General features: G+C 36.4%; 1 protein-coding gene across 7 annotated transcripts in view; it reads left to right on the forward strand.

Moving 5' to 3' along the window:
- The window catches only part of SCAPER (S-phase cyclin A associated protein in the ER), a 170,930-nt gene that overhangs the window by 4,330 nt on the left and 152,426 nt on the right, over positions 1-14,174 (forward strand). For 6 of the 7 annotated variants that reach the window (XM_030013421.2, XM_030013418.2, XM_030013419.2 and 3 more), the window contains 2 exons: positions 2,097-2,214; positions 9,397-9,467. In XM_030013421.2, coding sequence (XP_029869281.1) covers positions 2,097-2,214; positions 9,397-9,467 — 189 coding nt within the window. Of the gene's footprint in view, positions 1-2,096; positions 2,215-9,396; positions 9,468-14,174 lie in introns of those variants that run through there. The other variant, XM_041123330.1, reaches the window with a different exon arrangement.

The raw sequence follows: 14,174 nt of genomic DNA on the forward strand, positions 1-14,174 counted from the left end.
GTTTTCACAGTAGTTTAAAGTGATTTTAAAACAGTTATGTGACATTCGTGGGTCTTTAACTCTTAGATCGATGATGGAAAGTGTACTGTTAAGCAACAAGGGATTAAAAACCCCAGCCAAACTTGATTCAGCAGAAATAGTCATCTTACTAAAAATTCCTAGCAAGAATAGGCAATTAATTACATTGAACAGATCCTGGGTTTTTACATGCTTTGCTTGGGTTTCTTTGGGCCAAAATATATAATTTGCTTTATTTATTTAATTAGGTTTTCCAAAACTTCACTTACATAGCAGTGCTGTTTTTTTCTTTGTTTTCATTGTATTATGTGGTGATATCTCTAGGTAGGTCTGTGGAGCACTAGATGGCACACTGCAGCTTTGAAACGTGCAATTGAGGACATCTGGATGAGAGAAACCGAAGTTAAATACTGTTATATAAGCATTGAAGTAAAAGCAGTTTCTCAGTCGTCTTGCATTTCCTACCACCTTAATAAATTATAGCCACTCATCTGCTATATTCATTTTTACTGTATTTTCTTTCTAAATATGTACTAGTACTATAAAACTAAGTGGTTGCAGGCTTGAGTCATACAATGGTAAGAACGAAAAGAGGAAAAATGTGTCTTCTGATTAATGCTATAGAAAATCAGTTTGTTTGTGCCTGAAATAATATTTAGATTTGTGTAACTTCTTTGTGGTTAAGTTTGTCAGTGTTTAAAGATAACTTGGTCAGCAGTTTTGTGCTATCACCGTATATAAATTTATCATTACAGTATATAGTTTGGCTTTGTTTCAAATTATTTTCTGAGGAATAACTTGATACACTGGAGAAGAGGCAAGATTTTATCTAATTGACATCTGTTGGTTGATAAAAATATTTCTTAATATATTTGGTTTCAAATATCTTGCGATGGTGTATTTTGCAAGTGCAAGGAAACATGTTTATTAGGTAAGTGAAGTTCATCCTCGGTGTCTCTCATTCTGTCTTTGAACAGCTGCAGCTTTCTAGTAATAACAGCTAACTTCAGTTGCCAGGAAATACTTTCTAGGTTCTTGTCTTCTCAGTGAAAGAGAGGTGGTTTTTTTACACGTTTCAGGTAGTTCCGATAAATCTCATGCCTTTCTCCAGGCAGTTGTGGTTTAAGCCCAGTCAGCAACTATGTGCCATGCAGCTGCTCGCTCGCTCCCTTCCACCCGCAGTGGGATGGGGGAGAGAATTGGGGGAAAAAAAAAAGTAAAACTCGTGGGTTGAGATAAAGACAGTTTAATAGAACAGAAAGGAAGAAAATAATAATGATAATAATAAAATTACAATACTAATGATAAAAGAATTAGAATATACAAAACAAGTGATGCACAGTGCAGTTGCTCGCCACTTGCTGACCGATGCCCAGTTACTTCCGAGCAGCAATCTGCGCACCCCCGGCCAACTCCACCCAGTTTATATACTAGACATGACATCACTTGGTATGGACTATAACTTTGGCCAGTCTGGGTCAGCTGTCCTGGCTGTGTGTCTTGCCTTCTTGCTGCCTGGGCATGAGAAGCTGAAAAATCCTTGACTTAGTCTAAACACTACTTAGCAACAACTGAAAACAGCAGTGTGTCACCAACATTATTCTCATATTAAATCCAAAACATGACAGTATACCAGCTGCTAGAAAGAAAATGAACTCTGTCCCAGCTGAAACCAGAACACAGCCTCTTCTCCAGTCAGCTAACACATGTGTTTTGGTCTCCTGCAGCTTTTATCTTGAATAATTAGTTCTAATTAACACAAGCTAACTAAAACGTTTGTGAAGTCTACTGTGATGCTCTAGCAGCACTGACAATCAATTAAATGGAGGTTAAAAATGTGTGGTGTAGACATACACATACTGAGGGCTGGGTAGTAACTCTCATGTCATGTTAATGAGTCAATCTGCTTATCATGCAGAAAAATGTTTGTGAAAATGAATATGTACACCTGTTTCAGGTATTTGAGGAAAATTTAGTACCCACGCACCCTACTTTGGATGAAATCAACATATCGAACCAAAAATTTATATATTTCTTTTTTTTTTTTTTTTCCCCATCCCTGTATTTCTTATTTTCAGGCTTCCTTCCAACGCTCTAACAGCCATGACAAAGTGAGGAAAATAGTTGCAGAAGAGGGACGTACAGCAAGGAACCTAATTGCATGGAGCGTTCCACTGGAAAACAAAGATGATGATGGTATGTATTCAGCAGTCTTCCACCAGCTTTTTCCACTTCCATCCCTTTGTCCACTGGAGTTGCTCACCTGGAAACATGTTTCTTACATAGGATTTCTCTATAAAAAAATAAATGGTTATGTTTAGTGTACATAATATAATTTTAAAGCTTTTTTCCAAAATGCACCCTGCAGTTGACAGATCACTTTATAAAACCTTCACTGCTACAGATGAAAAACTGTTTTCATTTTGTCTGTAAGCAACATCTAAGACTGTTCTCTTGCTGCTACTATCAAGATACTTGTGTAATATAATAATGTTGTCTTAAACTGATCTCTTGTAACTTGGGAATTCAGAATTGTAGGGATGACTTAGAACAATCTAACAAATTGCTCTCTGCTCTAAAACAAATAAGTTTGGAAGTTTCTTTTGGTATCACTTCAGTCTTTGGTAAACATCTGTGAAGAACTTTAAGACTTAAAGGGGATATATGTGGGGACAGTTTTCCATAATGCAAGTCCTTGGAACAGTTTTGTTACTGTTGTAATATTCTCTTGTGCTATGATGACTTAAGGAGCCAGCAACTGATTTTAATTTTTAAGCTGCTCAAGCTGTTCCAGATGTCAGAATGCTGTTTTTGAGGGCTTAATCTCAAGTATTTTTGTAGCTCACATGTCCCTGTGCAGGTGCTGCTGCTTTTGAGACTTAGGCAGGAGTGTCTAAAAGTAAATTATTTGCTGTGAAGGTGGTTGAACACTGGAACAAGTTGCCTAGAGAAACTTTGTGCAGTCTTTGTCCTTGGAGATGCTCAAAACCTGACTGGACATAGTCCTGGGCAGCCTGCTCTAGCTGACCCTGCTTTAAGCAGGGAGGCTGGACTAGATGATCTCTAAAGGTTCCTTCCAACCTCAGCTGTTCTGTGATTCTGCCAGTGAAAAAGATGTTTCCATGAAAAGTTATGTCTAAGTTACAAGATCATTAACCCTATGTCTGAAGCAAACTGACCCAAAGTTTAAACTGTCTTTGGCTTGCTTTATGCATTAAGGTATATTTGTGATTTTTTTTTTTTTTTTTCTTTTTTAAAGCTGAAAAGTCTAAAGTCACAGAAGACAATGGGTTGCTTGAAAACCTATTTAGATGTTTGTACGTGGACATTTGTGCAGGTTTCATTAAGGAAATTGCATTCAGTTCAGAAGCCATAGCTGTACCTCTGTTGAACAGTGACAAGCAGAATGACAGTTAACTTATGTTTGTCAGCTAAACATCCTAAGCCTAATTACAAGTGTCCACATTTACAAGCTTTGGTTTCAGGTTTTGACCCTTTTAGGTCAGTATTGTCCCAGCTTAGTACGTTTTGTGTATTGGCATTTTTAGAAAGCACTAACTGGTCAGCAGAAAAACAGGTACTGTGAATCTTTGTTAGCTACACGTAGGAAGAGAAAATGGAAATAATTTAAGACTTGAGCATAATCTAAGTAGAATGCATACCTCCCAGCTTTGGATCACATGCAACAGCTACTCAGTTTATTATCATGAATATGTGGATTTTTAAGTGGGCCAGTTTTTTGTTCTTGTGGCAGCTTCATTTACGGCTGTCTCCAGAAGATGCATTTATCTATTTGCTAGTCTTACATTTGCCTGCATGTTCTTGAGTATGTTAGTAGATCCATTGATATTACTGGACTAGTCACATACGTCATTTAAGCAGAATAGAACTGGGGCCCAAAGTATTTATAGATTCTGAATTACACTTTGGGGAAAGGTAGTAATATGAATGAGAATATGCAAAAGGAACATGGAGTGTATTTCTAACAGTATTTTTGAGCTACTTGTGAGTTGATTCAATTTCTGTTTAAAGAGTCTGCTTTTTTTTAATACTGCCTTGTTTGTAATAGTCTTCTAGAAACTTTCAGGTAACACTTTTCCCTTACAAACGAGTGTATGTGAATTGTAGATGAATGTTTGCTCTAACATTTTCTGCCAACACATGAAGAATGATTGTAAAAGTGAATTGTTAGCCTTCATTAAATAGTTGTTATGTATGATAATTAAAATATAAGTAGCTATATTCATTTCCTTAATTTGGTTGTATTAGCACCATTGTCATTTTTAAACTTTCTGTCACTGGTGCTTTCTTCTTTTTAAAATTTCTTCATTAAATCATAGGTTGACCTTTTTGCACAATACAAAGGATCTGATGATAATTGCCTGATGGAAGATTTCCCTGTGGAAAGGAACTTGTGGCTAATGAAAGTCTGGCAGAGCCAGATCCTTTTTCTCTTGACCCTTGTCTTGGCATAGAGGGTATATATGTTGGTGTCAGTGAGCTCTGATTCATTTTATGCTGATCTTCCAATATGTATTTTGTCCCTGAGGAATGATGCAGCAATATTATGAATTAGGACAGTTCTAACTCATTCAGGGGTTGTGTAAATCAGGCCAAGGGTTCAGGCTGCCTGAGCCAATCCTGCAACTCTTCTCTACAAAGCAGAATTTTGTCTTTGGGCAGTTTCTTCTGCTCATAATGTTCAGAGGTCTTGCTTTGGCAGTAACACTGTGTGATTTAACATTTTATATTATATACTGTTAATCACTACGAGATTTTTTTTTTTCTTCTTCTTCTGCAGAAACAGTGAGGTATAGGCATTTGCTATTACTAGTGGTAGTGTTATAGAGGGTTGATAAATTAAAATGCTGGATTCGTTTTTTCGGTTTGTATCCTTTCTTTTTCTATTTCCTTTAAAAATTGTATGCTTGTGTCCTTCTTAACATTTACCTTTTTGTCTGAAAGACTTGTGTATTTTCTATAGAGGACATGGGTAAATGAGCAATAAGGAAAAGAACCGTGATCAAAACCTGCTAATTTCTTAATGGAAATACATAGTTCCTGTCAATAAGAAATATTTCCTTAAAAAGGAGAGAGATTTCTGGAATGGCAGGTCACACTTCTGTTACATGTTTTGGAGCAGCATGCACCCTTGTTATGTCGGATCTGAAATTCCTGTTACGAATATATATATAGATCAATGACATGAGAAAATCCAAAGCATGGTGGCAGTGGTCTAGAAGAGATCGTGACTGTTAACACATTTCAGCTATTGAAATTAAAATACTCCTTCACAGAATTCATGAATATGCAGCAGATTCTGCTGGATAGACTAATTAACAGTACAGTTGACTTTGTGTCCTAGGGTGAGAGTCTTACTACTGTGAAAAATTCACTAGTCTGATACTCTGTCTCCAGAATTAAATTTGCATTCCAAACCTATTGCCACCAATTGCCTGTTGCAGTCACTTAGATCTTGCCCACACTGGAAAGCTGTGATCATTCTAATAGAGGATTTCAGAGGTTTTTTGATGTAATTATTTTATATACCTAGCATGAAATTTGAGGCACTGCATGCGGATAAGCACTACACACAAATTTTATTATAAAATCGAAGCTATGATATTAGCAACAGTTAAAACATCCCAGAGGCTTGACATTTAAATGTTAATAGAAGGTAAGGTACCTTTGGAACTTTAAGAGATGTGTCCAAAAAATTGGAAGAATCTTGTATTTGTAACTGTTCCCTTCTTATTTCCTATTTGTTTAAAGTCATTTGGACTCTCGCCATATAGAATTCATTTGTAGATTAAGCATTTCAGGGTAAGGAAACATACTTTATTGGTTGAAAGGTACCTGGCACACTTTGGGGAGCCTGCAGTATAATCTACTGCTTTAGCAAGAGCCTTATGGAGTAAAAAGGTTTTGCAGTATGTGATGAAAGTCATGAAACTTGGCTCTCTTTCGCCAGTAAGGAAGTTGTAAGAGTCATGACTGAAAACATTGTGTGTAAGCCCTAGCAACATTGGATCTGATCGTAACTGGCAGGATATAACATGAAGGGAAGGGTATTCTTTAAGGCTCACAAGTTTCAAACCTTGAATTTCACTGAAATGAATGGGAATCCAGTCTAGTGCTGATAGGTGAATACAGGGCCATTATATTCTGGATGAGACAGTGACAGTGATTTGTAGAAGTAATTTTGTGCAAAATGCATTGCTGTAATTCAATCTGGAGGTGGAAAAACATGGAGAATTTTGGTGATATCCATGCTTGAAGGCAGTAATTTCTCCAGATCCTTAGCATTGTACCGCTAGAAAAATCCTACCTACTACTGCTCTACAAACTTCTAAAAAGATACAGTTTATAATAATATTAGAAACTTCAATATGCGTCCTCAATTAAGGGATCAAAAATAATCGGTCTCATCTGGTTGCTTCCTCCAGGCAGATGCCTCTGCCTTACTTTAAATGAGGTCCAGGCAACTAGGTCTTACCCAAGCCTTATTTTTGCAAAAATGTTTCTTAAGATGGGCAACTGCACCAGCTGGGCTAGTAAGATAGATTCCAGAGTACAGACTGGTTATATGTAGCAGTGGCACTATAATGTAGACTGACTGTCTTACAGGTTTTACAGATAACATGGAAGAAGAGAGGTGACAGAGTAGATTTCTCACACTGTGTATAAGAACTGGAGGAAAACAGCAGAATGCTTACCCAATTGTATCCTCAGATTCATTCAAGGAGATGAAAAGAAGTATAACTGGAAATTGTTACTGTTCCTGCTGAAGGTCTGATGATGAACAGTGTCAAAGACACTGAAACAACATCAGCAGCTGATCTCTACCATAGTGAGAACAGAAATGAGGGCTGCTATTAATTACTAAATTTAAAGGTGATTCCCACATTTCTCGTATCAGTTAAACTATCCAGAAGAGAGAGGTGAGCGGGATGATTGTTGAGATTGTTAGTACAAAAGATAGTTTTTGAAAATAGTTTATCAATGGCTTTTTTTTTTTTTTTTTTTTTTTTTGGAGATATTAGCACCTCAGCTTTTTGTGACAGGAAGTCTTCACAAATCATAAAGCCTGTGTGCTTCATATTTAATTACGAGACAGAGAGGAAATGGACTTCAAGTGTAAAATATGACTGTAGCTCACTGAATGCTGCAAAATTTTGCTACTTTATATATCTCACATTGGCAACTTAATAGCTGATGAGTTTATTATCTTTGGTCACTATTGTTCTTTCCTTAAAATTCAGTAAATTTCTAGCAGGTAATGCCCTTTGTATGTCATTGAGTTCCTGTGCATCTCATAGCAATGCTAGTATTCTGTAGTTACATACCAGTAGTCACTGAACATACGCGTAATGGTTGAGCAGTGCTCTTGTATTGTCACTACTTGTGAATATAAAAGGACAAAAGCAGAAAGGAAGATGTCTTCTAATAACCAGAGCCACTTAGTAGAAGAGAAAGAATAATAAAGCTTGGAAATGTGGCTGCTGCTGAAATACAAAACTTTTTGGCCCATACACCTTAAGAAAAAATTAGTCCTTGCCACACACTATTTGCTTTTAAGTTTGCAAAACCTGGTATTTACGTAAGTTTTGTTTTCTCTAAATGTCTGCCTTATATAGAAAGTGCCTGAAAACTTGCTTTTGTCTTTACAGGGGACTTGTTCAGACGTTTCCCAGTTCTTAGATGATGGATTAGTATTCTGGTTTTTGTAGAATCTGAAGAGACTGCAACTGGGTTTTTTGTTTATCTGCCCTTTTTTAATTTTAACATACCCATATTTGTAAGCCTTTTCACTGCAAGTTCTGTATGCCATTGCGTTCAAAATCTTGTCTTTGCAGAATGTAAATCATGTCAGAAGAGAGACTTTGGTGATTGAAATATTTCAGTTATCATAATTCTGACATGGAACTGATCTGCAGTTTAAGCTTTTTAGTGAATAGGAAGTTTTTATACCTACAGTAGCTGAATCAGATTTTTTCCTGAATGCTGCTAAATTGAGTTTAATATATTAATTTGTAGCTGTTGTTCTGGCTAAGGTAGCATTTTAAAAATGAATTATCAAGCAAATAATTTTTAATTTGTTTTAAAATTAGAGGCCTTGTTCCCTGGAATAGCCAGTGATGCAAACCAGCTGTACAAACCAGCTGTACAACTGCTTGATTAAGACAGGTTTACAGCTGCTTTACATGGCCAGAGCAATGTAAAACAGCTGGACTGTGTTAGGGAATTTGGCCTAAGAACTGTTAAAAACTCAGCTGGACAATTATGAAATTCAAGAATGATCTCCATGGTCTAGGAAGGAACTGTATTCAACTAATGCATTTATTTGCTTGGCTTCATCCAGCTACATAATCTTGAAACTTAGATGTAATCTGTGCTAGAGAGTACTCTAGCCATAGTTAGTATTTTGTCTTAACTTATGTTTTTGGTAATTGGATCCTGTGATTTTCATGTTGTGCAAGTTAGATACTAAGTTGAAGGAATAAAACTTAAAAAAAAAAGTTTTTTGATGTTGGGGTTTTTTTTTGTTTGGTTTTTTTTTTTTATATTACCCCTGAGCAAATCTCAAAGATTAAATGCAAACATGTCAGGTAGGTCTAGGCTAACACAAATTTATCTATGCAAAGATAATTTTTAATCAGTTAAGAAATTGACGCCACCACAGCACGGAGACCTGAAATCATCCTTTCTGACTGTGGGAATTTAAACTGATTTTGGAAGCATAGTTGCTAAAGTCTCTTTATATAAGCAGTGGAGGGAGACAGCTACATTTGAGAAGGCATTTCAGATCTTAAGGGGATTGATTCATGCTCTGTGAATGTTTTTCTCTCTTCCTTTGGCTACCTAAATGTAGATGAACTAAATCCAGTTCTAAGTTCTGTTTTTCCCCATCTTTCTTGGCAGAAAATACGTAAATCTATTGGTAGGTTGTTTGAACAGTTTGAGAAAAACTAAATTACTACATTTGTAGAAAGATATTCCTTGTTTTACTTCTGTAATATCTGATTGAACAGTCATTCAAGAGCAGACTTTTTTTAATCTGTATAGAAAACTAGTATCATATTTGACATGTAGGTTATAATGATATGATTTTCAGAGACATTGAGCACTTAAAGGTAGATTATCTTTGTTTAACGAAGTCTGTAATTCTTGCCTTTCTTTGTAATTTTTTTTCATTTTTTATGTGTTTTCTGGCATTATCCATGTTCTGAACTGTGGAGTATATATTTGGAATGTACAATTTTACAAACCTCTTAGCTCATTAATTGTGCCTATATCAGTACATTGCAAGATGAGATAATGCGCGTTTTAGAATGCTCTATCTAATTAAAATCATTATTGTTGATTAAAACAACACAGGAAAGTCGAAATGGCAAGCTGGTGGAAAAACAAAGAGGGTGGCTCAAGGAACGCACAAGACTGCAAAACAGGTAGCTGCTCATTTTTTATTATGACATAAAATTTACAACATAAAAATGTTTTGTGATATCACTGATACATTATTGGCTGTATAATACATATATAAAACGGTGCATATATTGTATTTTTAAAGCATACAGGTTTCAAAGTCAAGTATTCAGAACTTAAAAAATGCCAGAATTTAGGTTATCTTCCTCAGCCTTTACTTTTAGCACTTCCTAACCTCTGGATGCATGACTTTATGGAATTAAAGTTACTTTAAGGAAAGTGCTGTTCAATAAAATGATACAGGATATTCTTCCTATAAGCATGCTGCTTAAACAAAGGCTACCTTTCTGCCCATTTTCTAATTTAAGGAAATGCTGTATTTCTTGACCTCATGTGTTAATGGCTGAAGTCAGTATATCCTATTTTGGAAAAAATTAGTCCAGGTGAGTAAAATTTCCGAGAGTTACGACTGGTGTTACAGACACACGAGTGTACTGCCACAACTGGAAAGCAAGTCCGAATGACAAGTGTCAAGAAGAAACTGCTCTTATTTTTATTCATGTTTTTTCTATGTCACTGACAATCTTTATTACATTAATAAAGTAATACCTCTTTCTTCATGTTTAATATTGTTAACAGTTGCTTGGCTTTGATTAATGGATTTAGCCATTAGTATGACTTAGCCATTTAGTATTTTGAGACAGTCTGTCAGAGTTTGATAATATGGCATATGGATGATGGGTTTTTTTGGGGGGGGGGGGAATTCTGCTTCCATAGAGATGTATTTGCATCTTTAAAACATAGGCGTGTTCTTTTCCCAACTTAGTTTAGCAACTATTAACCTTGTGTTTTCTCTTAATGTACTAGTATGTTACAGACACTCTGTATCCTGGTGGAGTTTTGTTGATGTAGTTGGGGCTCGCTGTAAGGGTTTACCCTCAGAACCTTTTGGGTGCAAGAGTAATGTGCTACATAGTTTGGGTTCTGTCTATTTTAGTCACTTGGGTTTACGTAAATACTGAGTTTTCTGGAGAATACTTGATTGTTATTCAGTGGCTCTGTGTGGGATAGTTATACTAAAACTATGTTGTAGAAACTGCATTCCTTGTGGGTACAATTAAGGTTTGAAATGGACTGCTGAGTGTCTATGCATCTTGGCACTTCAGTTTGGCATTCAGCACCTTTATTTCTACTGCATTTCAGATACTGGATACTTCTGTAAATTGGTGGCTTTTTTTGTTACTCTTGTTGAGCCTTCAGTTTTAATTTTCCTTTACACGTAAATGGGCCGCTAATCGCAAGAAAATAAGCTTACAAGAACCCTTTTGTATAATCTTATCAACCACATCTTCCTCTCAGTAGGGTGCTGGCAAATATACATTCAATAAATTTTGGCATCCTGAGAATAAATATACACTTCATACTTTCCAGAACTCCAAGGCAAGTTACTGAAACTATTTTGGGGAGGGTGGGGTGGAGTGGAGATTCAGTTTTAACGTCACTTTCATCATCCACACTGAGTTACTTGAGATGTAAGAAGGAATATTTCTGTGTTTCTTAACTTCAAAAGCACAAAAACTTTGCATTTTCTGCGGTTGAAGGTTTGAATGATCACTGCAAGTGAGATAATATCAACTAGCCCCTCTGAATCTTTGCTGTTCTTGGGTGGGTTTTGTTGTTCTAATGAGGACAAGCTTCAGTGTAGGCCTGCTAGATCATGTCTGTATAAGCCATTATCACACTTTGGGTAAACACACATGTTATTTGATGGGGGAAGGGAGGCCAAGGCAGGCTATTTTTTGGTGTGTTTGTAAACACTATGATTGATTTTTTTTTTTCTTTTAAATATTTTTTAGTGTGCAATAGTCTTCAAATTTGTTGAACGTATATTAAATTTTGGATAAGTGTATTGTCAAAGGCTAAGGGCTCTGAGATCACTTAGGAGATTCAAAAGTACTTACATCCAGTTCAGAATGATCTGTAGAAGTTTGCAGGATTGGAGCTTTAGAACTCTGCTCAGAAAAACTTAATTCTGTGTACTTGTGTCTTGTCAGTGGAAAGAGGCTTGTGCCTCAACTACTAACCAAAGTGGAAAATCCGCTAAGAGTTAGTTGGAAACACTAGGCACAAGGATCTAGGTGGAGCTTATGTGGCTTGGGTATAGCTCCTTCTTGGTGAAGGTATGGAATCATTGCCTTATCGTTCTTCAGACTGCAGTGTTAGAAATATTTTGTCCTGTGCCCGTATGTTCCCTCAGAATACCAGAGAGATCCAGAGATCATAGTCTCTGGAAATTGAGTTTCACTATTGCTTCACTCTCAAACTGAGCATGACGCTGAAAAATATGATCTGGTCAAAAGTATGTACTTCTAGTAAATACTGTTTAATTAGAACTTAATTCCAGGAAGGATGAGTAAGAATAATAAAGCTATAGCTGTACATCAGCACTACAGTCTTGAAAAGTCTGTACCTAATCCAGCATTTCTTCCTTTTCACAGTGAAAAGTTAGTTTGATTCACTGGAAAATTTACTTAAGATGCTTACAGGTAAAGATTCTGCTGAACAATATACAGATTAACTCAGAAATCCTGCTTGCATTAAACATTTGTACAGAATATAGCAGTCTGTGTAGGATACTAGTAGTATCTTTATATTAAAAGTAGTCTTTGCTGCGACTCTTAAATTTAAGTGAGTACTGGCTTTCATTTCAGTAAAGTTGGTGCCAGTCAAACTTGATTAAGTTTGAGAGTAGCTTGCTGAGTTTGATCTTTTTTCATGGAATTTCTGGAGACTGACGTGCCAAACATGGAACATGATTTGGGTGGTTCTCTGAAAATTCACTTCTGTTTCCTTGAGTGGCAGATACCAGGCTGTGACAAATTCAGATGTACAGTGTTAGAACTGACTTGTATCAGGAACTTAAAATATTATTTCTATTAACTAACCACCAACTTAATGCTTACCTGCTTGTGTGATTGTGTTTACAAGAAATTCAGTAGTTTAGGTGTTAGTCCTTTCAGAGGCATTCTACTAGAATATGAGTAACTGTAAATGTTGCTTAGGTTTTACTTAGACGCTGGAAATCTGCTTACAGGGATAATAACAGAACTGCTACAACTTACTTAGAGTAGTTAACATGGTTCAACGTGCTGTTTTCCTAATTAAGATATGGCTGACATATAAGAGAGATGATAAATGGATGCCAGATACAGTAGATGGATAACATTTGTTCCTAAATATCAAAACGTATTCCATGACACTGTCTTAAAGCTACATTTGAAAATTTATCTTTCAAATAGTGGGAATTATGCATGGTTCCCATTCCAAAACAACTGATCCTTTATATCAACAACATTAGCTGAACGAGTAGAAACCTAATCACTTTACTAAGGTCACATTTGGTAAATACAGGCAGCAAAAGGTAGCACTGTTATTTCAATACAGTTATTTATGATTCAGTAGTTAAGGTTGTGTCATTATAAACTGTATTTTAAAGGAGCTGTAAATTAGCCAGTATAAGCTTTGCTTTAAAGGTTTATATACAAGGCCTCAGCTAAGAATTCTCTGTCTCCAAGTATAAACTTACCTGCTATGAAACTCATCTTTTGGCACAAAGAAATAATGTTTCCTAGCTTTTTACATAGGGGACAAAAAGGCTTGAATCCCAGTCAATTGTTTTGCTATTTACAGTATTTCTAGTTAGTGATTAGATATTCTGATTGTAAGCTCCGTGTAATGGCTTGTGCAGTGTTGGTTTAGATCGTTTCTATTCAATCACCAAAAGTAGAGTTTTTAGAATGGAATTTTGCAGTAATCCCTACAGGTGTACTCCAGTAAGAATTGATTTTTCTGGAGATCTGTGCCACAGTGGACCAATGTATCAAAACTGCATTAAAGGTGCTATTAAAATGTATGCATTAATGAAAAAAAACCCAAACAAACGACCACCCCAAAACCCAGACTCTTGTAGCATGTATCACAAAATGGCATACAGTTGGGCATCACTTTGTGTTTACTGGAGGTGCTTATCCACCTGGCTACTACGGAATACAGAAGCTTATAGAAGTCTGGCATGGTAGCAGGATTTTTCAGTTTGTTTTTTGTTGCGGGAGAGAATTTCAAGTTTAATAAGGACAGTGTCATGGGGCCAATTTGGTATTTTCAGACAAATAGGCATGCTTCAGAATCATTTGGAATATCCTTTGCAGATGAGTGAGTCTGTCAAGGAGACATATCCCCATATGAGTGACTAAGCTAACGCACAAGGTCAACTGATGCATAACACTCAGGTGGCATAACAGTACTTCCAAGTAGGTACGTAGTGATTCCTGCCTGAGCCACCATTTGTGAAGACAGTTGGATGTTTTCCCTCTGCTCCCGTCACATGTAGCATATTGGCAGTCCTCTGCATCTGTGCAGCAAAGCAGTACTAGATCAGCTAGTCTGCATATTAACACAAAAAATCAAAACAGATTTGTTGTAGTTAAAGCTGTTAAATTGCAACTTAAAACAGCATGAGGACACTTTCAGACTTGGTATAAGTAGGAGCAACTTGATTCATTGGCACACCACTTTTATTGGGTTGAATTGAGCTTGCAATGTTAACAATATGGTGAGTGGAAATCTTAGTACAGGTAGTTTTCTGAAGTGTGGAAGCTTCCTTTTGTAACGAATTCAGTGCTTGCTGGCATCTCCTCTGCAGTGTAGCCATAACACATCAATCAAAGGGC

This window comes from Aquila chrysaetos, chromosome 5 (genome assembly GCF_900496995.4).
Source record: "Aquila chrysaetos chrysaetos chromosome 5, bAquChr1.4, whole genome shotgun sequence".
Taxonomy (NCBI): domain Eukaryota; kingdom Metazoa; phylum Chordata; class Aves; order Accipitriformes; family Accipitridae; genus Aquila; species Aquila chrysaetos.